General features: G+C 42.3%; 1 protein-coding gene across 3 annotated transcripts; it reads right to left on the minus strand.

Annotated features, from left to right (window-relative positions):
* Positions 1–1079: 1079 nt before the first annotated feature.
* LOC120054159 (BLOC-1-related complex subunit 5-like) lies at positions 1080–8649 on the minus strand. Of its 3 annotated transcripts, none has more exons than XM_039001595.1 (5): positions 8581–8649; positions 7285–7385; positions 4380–4523; positions 3985–4142; positions 1080–3766 (listed from the first exon to the last, which is right to left on the minus strand). In XM_039001595.1, exons 2-5 carry the CDS (start codon positions 7340–7342, stop codon positions 3533–3535), a joined length of 594 nt encoding a protein of 197 aa, XP_038857523.1. In that variant the 5' UTR covers positions 7343–7385; positions 8581–8649; the 3' UTR covers positions 1080–3532. The 3 variants fall into 3 exon arrangements, with proteins under 3 accessions (XP_038857523.1, XP_038857522.1, XP_038857521.1); XM_039001594.1 differs by lacking the exon at positions 8581–8649 and adding an exon at positions 8418–8574; XM_039001593.1 differs by lacking the exons at positions 7285–7385; positions 8581–8649 and adding an exon at positions 8418–8574.
* Between the last annotated feature and the right edge of the window lie 5804 nt (positions 8650–14453).

Consider the following 14453-nt stretch of genomic DNA (forward strand, 5'->3'; position numbering starts at 1 on the left):
GGATGCCACCATCACACCTGTCACAAAGGGAAGCCATAAATTCAGCCAAGCCAACAAGGCCACGGAGCAGGGGTCCGACACCCAGGGAGAGCTTATATCGTGACCCGTTTCGAGGAATAGGAACCCGGTGAGGGATAAATTACCCAGTACCTCTGCAAAAAAACAGGGAAGACCCGTGTTGGAAACGCAGGCAGACAAAAAAACAGCAACCAGGTAATGGATTCTATTTTTTTGTTTTACGCCAACTGCAATATTACCTAGCCGGTTTAATATCCAAGCAGTAAAAACAGCACCATATAATAGAGTAACTCCGTTAAGGATCTCCAAAGTTAATGTCTCAATGTAGTGGAAAGCCCACCACATACTCTTACACTCAGCAGGGGGAAAGAACAAGAAAAAAACCCTGCAGGGTAATTAGCAGAGAAGCAGCATGTTAAAGCAATTCACAACACACACACATAGAACAAGCCAGTGGGTAAGTTGTGTAAGGTAAATTACAGTTTGTGGCAGCTAGATCCACCATACTAATGGATGCACACGGAGTAAAAATGTAACTCTAACGAAACACAAGTACGACAAACCACGGGCGACAGATTCAGAACAACCGCGCGCAGCGAGTGGAGCACTCAAGACAAGCGGCTGGCCCAGCCAGTGAGGATACTTCCACGCAAGATATTACACTTGCCAGTGACTTTTCAAGCGAACTTCAGAAAGTTTGTACCTCAAACCATAATGAAAGAGAGCGTGTGTCGCAGCCATGGGGTCTATATATAGGGGCGGACCCCAGCCGTGACAGAGGTGTACACGAGAGTAAATCTGTAAATCCTCACCTCGGGTGTATCCCTCCGCCGCGGAGTGATACCAATATATTGGAGTGATGCAATATAGTGAAACATAACTGCACATTTTAGAGTGGCCTTTTATTGTCCCCAGCACATCGTGCACCTGTGTAATGATCATGCTGTTTAATAAGCTTATTGATATGCCACATGTCAGGTGGATGGATTATCTTGGCAAAGGAGATATGTTCACTAACAGGGATGTGACCAAAGTTGTGCAAAAAATTGAGAGAAATAAGGTTTTTGTGCATTTGGAAAAATTCTGGGATCTTTTATTTCAACTCATGAAACATGGGACGAACACTTTACATTTTGCGTTTATATTTTTGTTCAGTATAGATACGTTCTATTATGGTTTTCGTGGTTGTAAATGAAACTGTACTTATTGGAAACATGTTTATGGTAGGCTGGCATTGCTTAATTGATTACGTGGGTCCGAATTTGATCCGTGTTGCTGTACTCATGGTACGCATGGTTTTTCATGTTTGAAGCAGGCCTATAGGCCTATTTGTTTGACAAGACAGCTGTGCACTATAGAAGCCTGTTTTGGTTATTTTTATATTTTTACTGCGTTTGTTTACTGTTATTGTAACGGGCTTAAATACAGATTGTATCATGCCGCTGGCTGCTTTGTTCTGTTCACATTCATTCGTTTCTTATTCACAGTTGTGTCAGTATTCTAAACCAAACCGCTATTCAGTATTTTTGTTTGCATGCATTAATTACTAGGCTACTACTTTCAGCATTTAGTTTGCATTGTTTTGGTAAGACAGCTGTATTCACATAGTGTTATTCACCGATTACAAACAACCTATCTTGTGGCCTATATTCATTACCAACACAGCCTTGCTTTAATGTGTAGGGCGTTGTTCATTGTGCTGATACAGCTGAGCGCAGATAGCCTACTGATTTCGCACCAACCTGTCACTTCAAAAGCACTTATGGTATAGCGTGAAATAAGCAGAATTCAATACAACTCCAATGCGAGAACACAATATAACTCCAATCCGGCTCACCGATTTCAACCTCCCCCTTAGTCACTTTATCCTGGTGCCGGGTCTGCAACCGTTTGACGTTGGAAAGTATCCCATACCTACTGTAGAATATGGTGGTGGATCTTTGATGTTATGGGGCTATTTTGCTTCCACTGGTCCTATGGCCTTTGTTAAGGTCAACAGCATCATGAACTTTACCAAGTACCAGGACGTTTTTGTCAAAAACCTAGATGCCTCTGCCAGGAGGCTGAAACTTGACCGCAAATGGATCTTCCAGCAAGACAATAACCTCAAGCACACAAGAAAATCCACACCAAAAAAAAAGTTAATTGAAAACAAAACTCTGAGTCTCCGGACTTTAACCCTATTGAAAATCTGTCGTTGAATTGAAGAGAGCAGTCCATAAGCGCAGATGAAGCATAACAAGGCTCTGGAACGATTCTTTATGGAGGAAAGGTTTAAGATCCCTCCCAATGTGTTCTCCGATCTCATAAAACATTTGAGGAAAAGGCTCAGTGCCGTTATCCTGGCAAGGTGAGTACTGACAAAATCTCTTTCTCTGAGCAATTGTAAAGTATAAAATGATTGCCCCCCCACCCTTTTTTTTGCATACAATATAGCACAGTATTTGTATTATATATTTTAGTCTTTTTTGCTCATCTTTATCAAGGGTGCCAATAAATTTGGACCTGACTATGTGATAACACCAAATGTCAATATCCTATAACCAAACATCACATCCAATTGAGAGGATAAGTATCTGATTCTTTAGTAAACAGAACAGTATAAGCACCTTTATACATTTGGAAAGAAATTCAAATTATTCAAATTCCATTTTTTTTTTCTTTCCCAAATAAAACGCCGTTGTTAGGTAAATCATTTGAAACTCACAGAGAAACCAAAATATTCAAGCATCTAACACACATAACTTTCACAAAATTCACACAGATTACTATCGATGGTTTGAAGTGATATCCATAAATGATCTTCCACAAAGCTGTAGCTATGTGTAGGCCTAATTTGCACAATATGCCACATTTGAGACTACTAGGTTTCTCACATGCTGCACAGTGCAACACAGAATCTATAGGTCAGTTGCCAGAGCTGAATAATAAGCTAAAGCTTATTGGCTAATAAGCTAATAAGTTAGCTTCTTTTATGGGAGTCTTCTGAGCTCATCTTTGACCAATATTACTTCTAGAGATGAAGTCATTTTTGGAAGTCATTTTGTCGCCACACTTCGTGTGGTGTCCTCAAAGTACCAGTAATCCAAGAAGTTTCCCTTCAGTGCATCATCAAGTCAACTTCTGTTTTGCAGTCTTCCAATTCCTTGACTGAAGGTGGTTAACACTCACTGACATGTAAACCCCAGTGTGGGGTGCAGCTGTCCCTGTACCCCACTGCTTCTGCTGGATTTGGTGGGACGTGTGTATGGCTTATGGTGAGGGGCTGAGCTAAATGTCCAGGCCTGGTGGGATGGTGAATTGTGGACGTGAAGGGTTCAAGATGGCTTGGGGAGCTGGTGGGGCAGCGTTCTCTTTCTTTTGCTCGCTCCCTCCCTCTCTCTTTCTCTAAATGATTCAATAAAGTGCTTTCAGAAGTCTCTCTGGAGTGGTGGTTGGCAGGGGCATGGGAGGTAAGACTAGAGGTCCATGACAGTGAGTGTATCAGCGTACTCAGGCAATGCTGCTACTACTATTACTTGGCTGCAGCGTCCCCCTCCGGCCTCATGCCGAAGGGCTCCAGGCGTTCGCTCTCCGGCAGCAGGTTGTTGAGCCTCTCCATCAGAGGGATGGTCTGGTCGATGCCCATCTGGATACGCCGCAAGATCATGGACATCTCGTTCACCTTCTGGATCTGCTCAGCGTACTTGGCGTAGCGCTTCTGACGGTCCTGCATGATGCTGAACAAAGTCTCCACCGATAGGTCCATCTGGGAGGAAGAGTGAGGAAAGAATATGCCTTTCTGGCTGTGGCACACAAGTGACAGACGTTCTTGGTGATATGGCATGTATTTCAATAGCCTAAAGTGCCTTCCTCTCCTCCTTTCCTACATCTGAGTTCAGTGCAGATGAAGGAAAAGAGACAAGGAGAGGAGGCCACTTTCGTCTATCTATAGGGATGCAGACAGTTAATTACGGCATTAGTTACCTCTTTGATCCTCTTGACCAGGGCGTTCTGGTCGAAGGCCACGGCCTCAGAACACTGGCGTAGGTGGTCCTGATAGCGGATGCAGAGCTGCAGCACCTGGGCATAGTCCAGCCGCTCCAGACACACACTGCTGGGGGATGTCTGGCCACTCAGCACACCTAGAGACATGGACAGACTGACCCTCAAAACACTGGACATTAGCAGTCTTTCTGTAGACTTCATGGTCATAAAGGAATGTCTAGACCTATTCATACTTTTGCACATTCTCACAATGTGATTTTCCTGGACTATTATGTAGCGTATTCAAACTTGTGTCTGCTTTCTCCTCCGAATCTCTGCAATACTGTAGAGGCAGAGAAGAAGTCTAGATCCCGGTTAGAGGCCGTTGAGCTTACCTTTCAACAATGGCTGAAAAGTTGGGATTTCCTGAAGCTTGATGACATCAGGGTCATTGTGGATGTTGCGCAATGACTGTGTCCCCTGGGCCACCACCACAATGTCATCCATTTTAGCCTTCTGCTTTGCTGGTGAGGGCACCACTGCAACAACAAAGCAATAAATAAAAAAATGCCCAACTATAAGTAATACAAATCAAATAAAAAAGTATTTGTCACATGCTCCGAATACAACAAGTACCGTGAAATGCTTACTTACGAGCCCTTTCCCAACAATGCCGAGTTAAAAAGTAAGAATACTTTGCAAATAAAAAAACGGAAATAGTAACACAATAAAATAACAATAACGGAGTTAGAAAGTTGGCTGTCAGAAGTTTTACAATGTAATTTAACTTTTAATCTACATACTGTATTTCAAAACACGGCATATCAGGGTGCGGTGAGATACACAATGGGTTGGACCATACTTATCTCAGTCATAAAAAAATATATATATACTTAAAAAATTGAATCAAATGATCCTCCATCATTAAGACAGTGGATGAATCAAATACATTATTTAAACATTGAAAAAATGTTGGCTACAGAGAGAAACAACATAGTGCAATTTGTGTTACAAGCACTGGAGATATCCAAAAGATGAGAAAAGGAAATGGATGTTATTGTGAGACGGACGGGATGGGTATGAATACGGTGTGAGCATGTGGGTCTAAGCAAGTGTGATGTCATTAATGATTGTTGAAATGTATGTACGTCTGAGTTGGTGTTTTTTGTATTTTTTCTTTATGTTAAAGGTTGCGCATTAAGTTCCAGTCAACGTCATGTCTATTTAGTGGATCTGTTTGTGGAATGTTAAATTGTCTATGTACACTGAGTGTACAAAACATTAGGAACCCTTGCTCTTTCCTTGACAGACTGACCAGGTGAAAGCTATGATTCCTTATTGATTCCACCTGTTAAATCCACTTCAATCAGTGTAGATGAAGGGGAGGAGACAGGTTAAAGAATAATTTTTAAGCCATGAGACAATTGAGACATGGATTGTGTGTGCCATTCAGAGGGTGAACGGGCAAGACAAAAGATTTATGTGCCTTTGAATGGGGTATGGTAGCAGGTGCTAGTTTCACGCTCAATAGTTTCCCGTGTGTATCAAGAATGGTCCACCAACCAAAGGACATCCAGCCAACTTGACACAACCGTAGGAAGCATTGGAGTCAACATGTGCCAGCATCCCTGTGGAACGCTTTCGACACCTTGTAGAGTCCATGCCCAGATGAATTGAGGCTGTTCTGGGGGCAAAAGGTGGTGCAACTCAATATTAGGAAGGTGTTCCTAATGTTTTATACACAGTGTATATTTGTGTATTGTCTAAAATCCTAAATAAATTACAGAAAAAAACATTTAAAAAAGAACGAGGCTATATACAAGGAGTACCGGTACCGAGTCAACGTGCAGGGGCACGAGGTAGAATGTACACGTAGCTAGGAGTAAAAGTGACTAGGCAATAAGGATTGTTTTATTATCTGAGTAGCAGAGTTAAAATAGTGTGAAAGTGGGTATACAGTGTGACTGTGTGTTTGTGTGGCGTCAATATGCATGTGTGTGTGTGTGTGTTGTGTGTTTGAGTGTATTTGTGTTGGGAGTGTCCGTGTAATGTGTGGGTAGAGTCCAGTGAGTGAACACAGAGCCAGTGCAAGAGAGGGTCAATGCAAATAGTCTGGCTAGCCATGTGATTAACTAGAGGACCGAGTGGCGCAGCGGTCTAAGGCACTGCATCGCAGTGCTAAAGGCGTCACTACAGACCCGGGTTCGATACCGGGCTGTATCACAACCGGCCGTGATCGGGAGTACCATAGGGCGACGCACAATTGGCCCAGGATCGTCCGGTTTAGGGGAGGGTTTGGCCAGTAGTAGGCCATCATTGTAAATAAGAATTTGTTCTTAATGGACTTTCCTAGTCAATTAAATGTTTTACTGTTCAGCAGTCTTATGGCTTGGGGGTAGAAGCCTTTTGGTCCCAGACTTGGCACTCCAGTCCAACCACACCAACACAGGTGTGAAGAGGGCTCGACAATTCCCTCTTCCCCCTCAGGAGACTGAAAATATTTGGCATGGGCTCTCAGATTTGGCACTTCAGTACCACTTGCTGTGCAGTAGCAGAGAGAACAGTCTAGGACTTGGGTCGCTGGAATCTTTGACCATTTTTAGGGCCTTCCTCTGACACTGCCTGGTATAGAGGTCCTGGATGCCAGGGAGTTCAGCTCCTGTGATGCATTGGGCCATACGCACTACCCTCTGTAGCGCCTTAAGGTCAGATGCTAAGCAGTTGCCATACGAAGCGGTGCTGCAGGCAGTCAAGATGCACTCAATTGTGCAGCTGTAGAACTTTGAGGATCTGAGGTGACATGCCAAATCTTTTCAGCCTCCTGAAGGGGAAGAGGCATTGTCATGCCCTCTTCATGACTGTGTTGGTGTGTTTGGACCATGATAGGTCCTTAATGATGTGGACACAAAGAAACTTAAACTTGAAGCTCTCGACCCTCTCCACTACTGCCCCGTCGATGTGAATTAAGGTGTGCTCGGTCCTTCGTTTCCTGTAGTCCACGATCAGCTCCCTTGTCTCCTTTGTAATTGTTTTATATGTTGAAAGATTGCTAACTAGAGCTCCTAAACAATGACCTATCACTATGGGCCCTGGTCAAACGTAATGGTCTATATAGCAAAATAGGGTCATTTGGGACACATCATAGGTCACCCTGCTAATATGAAACACTGTCGTTTTGTAGTTTACATCCTGCAACCACCACTTTTTTCAGTATCCTATGTGTAAAAGAGGGCAAGGAATAATGTAGGGTAGGCACTTTGCGCGTCACCTACTAGACTGACGATGCGTGTTCTCCCTTACCCGAGGTGCTGTAGTCAGAGTGTTTGTGCTCAGAATCACCACTTTGCTCGGCCCCCATCGTGTCGGTTATCCTATGGCTTCAATTCACCACCTCAGGAGACCTAAATCCAAACAGTTAGTTATCAAGCTAACGTTAGCTGTACCACGCAAACAGACGGTTGAATGATAAACAAGCTCCGCTAGCTAACTTAGCTAGCACATCTCTTAGCTTAGTTTGGTTTTTCTTGCTCTAATAGACCGCGTCTGATTTCTATGAAATCTTTACCATCATGATGCTATCATGATTTAGCAAAACGATATTTAATTTAAGTAAATTATGCTAACAAACTTAAAGACAGCTAGCATTTCCGAGCTAGCTACTTCTGTAAACAAACGTTCTCTTCTTCACTAGTAGTCTGCCAGCAGCACAAACGATGTTTCTTCTGTGGGTTTTATGGCGGACTACAACCCAAAAAGGTGTATTGCCGCCACCATCTGGACGGGTTGAAACCAAAACAAGGTAAAAAGAAAATCCATAGGTGATAGGAAAACTAAAATAATCCGACAAAATAAAACTCCTACTTTTTCCAAGTGTCCATATCTCCCTTCTCAAGAGGGTGATAAGGCTTGTGACAATATTCCATGTAACTCCGTCGCGAAAAATCTTTCAGCCCCAGGAACCGCTTCCACAATGATTTCTATCTTCCTGGACCTTCTCTCCACCTTGGCAGTGCCATTTATCACCATAGCTATAAAGGCCACCAAGTCCACCTTCCTAACCTTTAAAATGTCACGATCCTGCTGGTGAAAGGCAACCCCTGCAGCCTGCAGTGAAGGCCTATCCACCACCATGGACTAGTCAAGTGCACCATTCAACCCCCCAACCCTTTAACAGCTGCTGCATATGATATGCTCTGGATAGCCCTGACTTTGGCCACCTTATTCTCTTTCACCCATGTTGGGGAATCAAAACACGTAGCTTCATGGTTCCCACCACAATTGCAAAATGTCACATTTTCCTCACTTTTAAAAAACATTACATTATATTTTCCACAACTTGGACATCTCCTTTCTACAAACACTTGAAACATGACCAACAACTTTACAATGATCACACTGCATTGGTCTTGGGATAAATGAACAGATAACGTTACTTTTCACTTTTTCAACATTCGCCACACGATTCATCCGACGTGCATCAATCGCTCCAGAAATATTTTTAATCTCTTCAAAATCGACTTCCCACGAGACACCAGAGGGGTGCCCTGTTCCAAGGAGACACACACGACTCATCAAATCCGGGGAGACGCAACGCACCTTCCTTCTGGTCCAAAACAATCTAAACATGCCCGCCTGTCGTGATCCTCACAGCCTTCACTTTACCCAGCATGCTCTCCTTCTTCTTTGGTGGGATTTATCGGCGGTTGGCATCCAACGTTTTGGTGCATTACCGCCACCTACTGTACTGGCGTGCGGGCCAGAGACGGAGAAACTAAATCCTACCTGCTCTTTAAAAAGATAACAAAATATTTGAGACTATATCTAATGACGTTCTACTCAATATACTTTTAAAACCAATTTCCTGTGTCCCCTTCTCCCTCATACTGTATCTCAGCCTCTCTCTTTCCCTCTGATACTGCTTACACTGTAGCAATACAGGACATGCTCCATGGTCTGTTTCCTGGCTATAATCACACTTTCCTGTTGGATGCTTTCCTATCACATTTAAGGTCTTATTCAACTGGCCGTGTCCCACCCTTGATCTTGTAAAAAATACCCTCCTCTCTTCTGTCCCTTCCTACCGTCCTCCCCTCCCCGACTTTCGCCACTACTAAGTGCTTGTTTAGCCAGTACATCAACTGCCTCGTTCCCCTCCACCAGCACTCTCTCCACCAGTTTGGATATCTCAAATGGTTTCTTCAAGATTGGTAATCTGCTCAACTGCTCCTCATTAACAAACCGTACTCCTATTAGATACGGAGGGACATTCTCTTCACTGTACACTACTTTGCTCCATGTTCAATCATTTTGGACAATACTCAAATTCTCCTTGATTCTACCGCCCTTAGATTCAGAATCCACTTCCTCGTCCGCTTCCGCCATCTTTTTCCTTTCACCGGTAAACACAACTCAGCTTCCCACAAATGAAAGAATACCATGTTAAGACTGGTATGTTGAGAATATTGGGCTGTAGAGAGAACTTTTCTACCTGTCTAAACTAAACTGGGGTTGAAAATACTCAGTAGGTTCTCTGCTAACCAAATATGTGTATTTTTGGAGGGGGAGTGTGTCGTACATACCCAGCAACACTTTGTTCTCCACCATCTCCATAGTCCCCAATGCAATACACTGTAATAGACTGTGCATGGGACACATATTGGCTTGTAGACAGAAAACGTTACAACCTTTCTCAGCTAAAGTAGGATGGGAAATACTCAGGATGGTCTCCCGAGTGGCGCAGCGGTCTAAGGCACTGCATCTCAGTGCTAGAGGCATCACTACAGACCCCGGTTTGATTCCAGGCTGTATCACAACCGGCCGTGATTGGGAGTCCCATAGGGCGGTGCACAATTGGCCCAGCGTCGTCCGGGTTAGGGTTTGGCCAGGGTAGGCCGTCATTGTAAATAAGAATTTGTTCTTAACTGACTTGCCTAGTTAACAAAGGTCACATTTTTAAAACAAATATATGTGTAGTTTTGGAGGGGGACTGTGGCGCACATATCCAGCAACAAAGCTTTAAATGACTGGGTACTATCCATGGTCCTGAAATAAATACACAGTCATAAAAAAATGAAACACAAAAGCTAACCTTTTTTTATCAAAACAAAATCAAATTTGAAATGTAATGAAAATTCACCAGGCTATTTGGACACGGTATAATCACACTTTCTGAACAGCAACAGAGAAAATTATTCACAAGTTGTAGGCCGATATATGCTTCTTATCTATCAAGGTTTGCAGTACACAGTAAAGGCATAGGCCTTGTTACCTAGTTTGAAAGAATAATAACAGAGACGAGATTATTTACAAGCTATATTGTCATGATTTATCCAATCAAGGTCAGCAAAGACACTTTTGTAGAGTTAGAAATGGCTTAAAATGAGGGCACCAATGAGAAAATTCATAGTTTAGTGTCACATCCACCACAAATCCATGAATTGCCAGATTTCTTTCATGCCAGGTATTTCTTAAGTGGAAGTAGTGTATCCTTTAATTCTCTTCCATACTGACTTAAGGAATCCATAATTGTTAGATTTCATCTATAACTGTCCAATGTGACTTTAAGTTCACAGGAACTTTCACACGCTCAAAACCCCATCAATTGTGCACCGTTCCAGGCACATCTGGCATAACCTCTTTGTTTTGTCACAGCAGACTCTGTAATTCCTGACTCGCAAAAGACGCAGGAGACATTAACACAAATTGTTCATTAAGATGCGACTTCAAAAGTGCATTATACCCGTCAATTATTCGGTCATTGAACCACTTGTTGCCATTGCTTAATATGTTATCATCTTAAGTAAGTGAAGATGCAAGAGTTTTGGTTGTCTTTAGAATTTGAAGTTTTGACCCAGATGAGTCATTCTTTGTGCATTTGTCAGAGCACAGATGGCTTTTGTCTTTCTGAAGAAAATGTAGTACCTTTTCACAGTATTTATTTTCGTATGATACCATATAGAACACAGCTTGATTCAATAATTACTGGACCTTCTCTAAGGTAAAGCCCACACTTGATTTTGATACTTGAGTGCAGTCGATAGAACAGAGCTCGCTATGTAGTGTGTACAATTTCACAAATACAGTGGGGAGAACAAGTATTTGATAACCTGCAAAATCGGCAGTGTTTCCTACTTACAAAGCATGTAGAGGTCTGTAATTTTTATCATAGGTACACTTCAACTGTGAGAGACGGAATCTAAAACAAAAATCCAGAAAATCACATTGTATGATTTTAAAGTAATTAATTTGCATTTTATTGCACGACATAAGTATTTGATCACCTACCAACCAGTAAGAATTCCGGCTCACAGACCTGTTAGTTTTTCTTTAAGAAGCCCTCCTGTTCTCCACTCATTACCTGTATTAACTGCACCTGTTTGAACTCGTTACCTGTATAAAAGACACCTGTCCACACACTCAATCAAACAGACTCCAATCTCTCCACAATGGCCAAGACCAGAGAGCTGTGTAAGGACATCAGGAATAAAATTGTAGACCTGCACAAGGCTGGGATGGGCTACAGGACAATAGGCAAGCAGCTTGGTGAGAAGGCAACAACTGTTGGCGCAATTATTAGAAAATGGAAGAAGTTCAAGATGACGGTCAATCACCCTCGGTCTGGGGCTCCATGCAAGATCTCACCTCCTGGGGCATCAATGATCATAAGGAAGGTGAGACGATCAGCCCAGAACTACACGGCAGGACCTGGTCAATGACCTGAAGAGAGCTGGGACCACAGTCTCAAAGAAAACCATTAGTAACACACTACGCTGTCATGGATTAAAATCCTGCAGCGCACGCAAGGTCCCCCTGCTCAAGCCAGCGCATGTCCAGGCCCGTCTGAAGTTTGCCAATGACCATCTGGATGATCCAGAGGAGGAATGGGAGAAGGTCATGTGGTCTGATGAGACAAAAATAGAGCTTTTTGGTCTAAACTCCACTCGCCGTGTTTGGAGGAAGAAGAAGGATGAGTACAACCCCAAGAACACCATCCCAACCGTGAAGCATGGAGGTGGAAACATCATTCTTTGGGGATGCTTTTCTGCAAAGGGGACAGGACGACTGCACCGTATTGAGGGGAGGATGGATGGGGCCATGTATCGCGAGATCTTAGCCAACAACCTCCTTCCAACAGTAAGAGCATTGAAGATGGGTCGTGGCTGGGTCTTCCAGCATGACAACGACCCGAAATACACAGCCAGGGCAACTAAGGAGTGGCTCCGTAAGAAGCATCTCAAGGTCCTGGAGTGGCCTAGCCAGTCTCCAGACCTGAACCCAATAGAAAATCTTTGGAGGCAGCTGAAAGTCCGTATTGCCCAGCGACAGCCCCGGAACCTGAAGGATCTGGAGAAGGTCTGTATGGAGGAGTGGGGCCAAAATCCCTGCTGCAGTGTGTGCAAACCTTGTCAAGAACTACAGGAAACGTATGATCTCTATAATTGCAAACAAAGGTTTTTGTACCAAATATTAAGTTCTGCTTTTCTGATGTATCAAATACTTATGTCATGCAATAAAATGCAAATTAATTACTTAAAAATCATACAATGTGATTTTCTGGATTTTTGTTTTAGATTCCGTCTCTCACAGTTGAAGTGTACCTATGATAAAAAATTACAGACCTCTACATGCTTTGTAAGTAGGAAAACCTGCAAAATCGGCAGTGTATCAAATACTTCTTCTCCCCACTGTATATATACATGCATTATAAGGTTTAATATTGTTCCACAGTTCTTTTCTATTCTCTGCTTCTTTATAAGAAATGGTCTGAGAGATGTGTGAGTTATTGCAGTCAAAACAGATTGTCTGTGAGAAAGCGCCTCAAGGCTGAAATAGATTCATAGACTCTAGAAGTCGACCGATCAATCGGAATGGCCGATTAATTAGGGCCGATTTCAAGTGTTCATAACAATCGGTTATCGGCATTTTTGGACACCAATCATGGCCGATTGCATTGCACTCCACGAGGAGACTGCGTGGCAGGCTGACTACCTGTTATGCGCGTGCAGCAAGGAGCCAAGGTAAGGTGCTAGCAAGCATTAAACGTATCTTATAAAAAACAATCAATCTTAACATAATCATTGGTTAACTACACATGGTTGATGATATTACTAGTTTATCTAGCTTGTCCTGCGTTGCATATAATCGATGCGGTGCCTGTTAATTTATCATTGAATCACAGCCTACTTCGCCAAATGGGTGATTTAACAAGCGCATTCGCGAAAAAAGCACTGACGTTGCACCAAGGTGTAGCTAACCATAAACATCAACGCCTTTCTTAAAATCAATACACAAAAGTATATATTTTTTAACCTGCATATTTAGTTAATATTGCCTGCTAACCTGAGTTTCTTTTAACTAGGGAAATTATGTCACTTCTCTTGCGTTCTGTGCAACAGAGTCAGGGTATATGCAGCAGTTTGGGCCGCCTGGCTCGTTGCAAACTGTGTGAAGACTATTTCCTCCTAACAAAGACAGCCAACTTCGCCAAACGGGGGATGATTTAACAAAAGTGCATTTGCGAAAAAAGCACAATCGTTGCACAAATGTACCTAACCATAAACATCAATGCCTTTCTTAAAATCAATACACAGAAGTATATATTTTTTATCCTGCATATTTAGTTAAAAGAAATTAATGTTAGCAGGCAATATTAAACTAGGAAAATTAAGTCACTTCTCTTGCGTTCATTGCACGCAGAGTCAGGGTATATTCAACAGTTTGGGCCGCCTGGCTCGTTGCAAACTAATTTGCCAGAATTTTATATAATTATGACATAACATTGAAGGTTGTGTCATGTAACAGCAATATTTAGACTTATGGACGCCACCCGTTAGATAAAATACGGAACTGTTCCGTATTTCAATGAAAGAATAAACGTTTTGTTTTCGAAATGATAGTTTCCAGATTTGACCGTATTAATGACCAAAGGCTCGTATTTCTGTGTGTTATTATATTATAATTAAGTCTATGATTTGATAGAGCAGTCTGACTGAGCGGTGGTAGGCAGCAGCAGGCTCGTAAGCATTCATTCAAACAGCACTTTTCTGCGTTTGCCAGCAGCTCTTCGCAATGCTTCAGGCATTGCGCTGTTTATGACTTCAAGCCTATCAACTCCCGAGATTAGGCTGGCAATACTAAAGTACCTATTAGAACTTCCAATAGTCAAAGGTATATGAAGTACAAATGGTATAGAGAAAAATAGTCCTATAATAACTACAACCTAAAACTTCTTACCTGGGAATATTGAAGACTCATGTTAAAAGGAACCACCAGCTTTCATATGTTCTCATGTTCTGAGCAAGGAACTTAAACGTTAGCTTTTTTACATGGCACATATTGCACTTTTACTTTCTTCTCCAACACTTTGATTTTGCATTATTTAAAACAAATTGAACATGTTTCATTATTTATTTGAGACTAAATTGATTTTATTGATGTATTATATTAAGTTAAAATAGAAGTGTTCATTG

The sequence above is a fragment of the Salvelinus namaycush genome, chromosome 9, assembly GCF_016432855.1.
Source record: "Salvelinus namaycush isolate Seneca chromosome 9, SaNama_1.0, whole genome shotgun sequence".
Classification (NCBI taxonomy): Eukaryota; Metazoa; Chordata; class Actinopteri; order Salmoniformes; family Salmonidae; genus Salvelinus; species Salvelinus namaycush.

What these genes read in the sequence shown, in the direction of transcription:
- LOC120054159 (XM_039001593.1), bottom strand. Translation starts at nt 8,556, where the DNA reads ATGAGTCGTGTGTGTCTCCTTGGAACAGGGCACCCCTCTGGTGTCTCG. An exon ending in GAATGTTGAAAAAGTGAAAA is followed by an intron (nt 4,524 to 8,417) that starts GTAACGTTATCT and finishes TTGTTGTTGCAG; the next exon opens with TGGTGCCCTCACCAGCAAAG. An exon ending in TGGTCAAGAGGATCAAAGAG is followed by an intron (nt 3,767 to 3,984) that starts GTAACTAATGCC and finishes TCTTCCTCCCAG; the next exon opens with ATGGACCTATCGGTGGAGAC.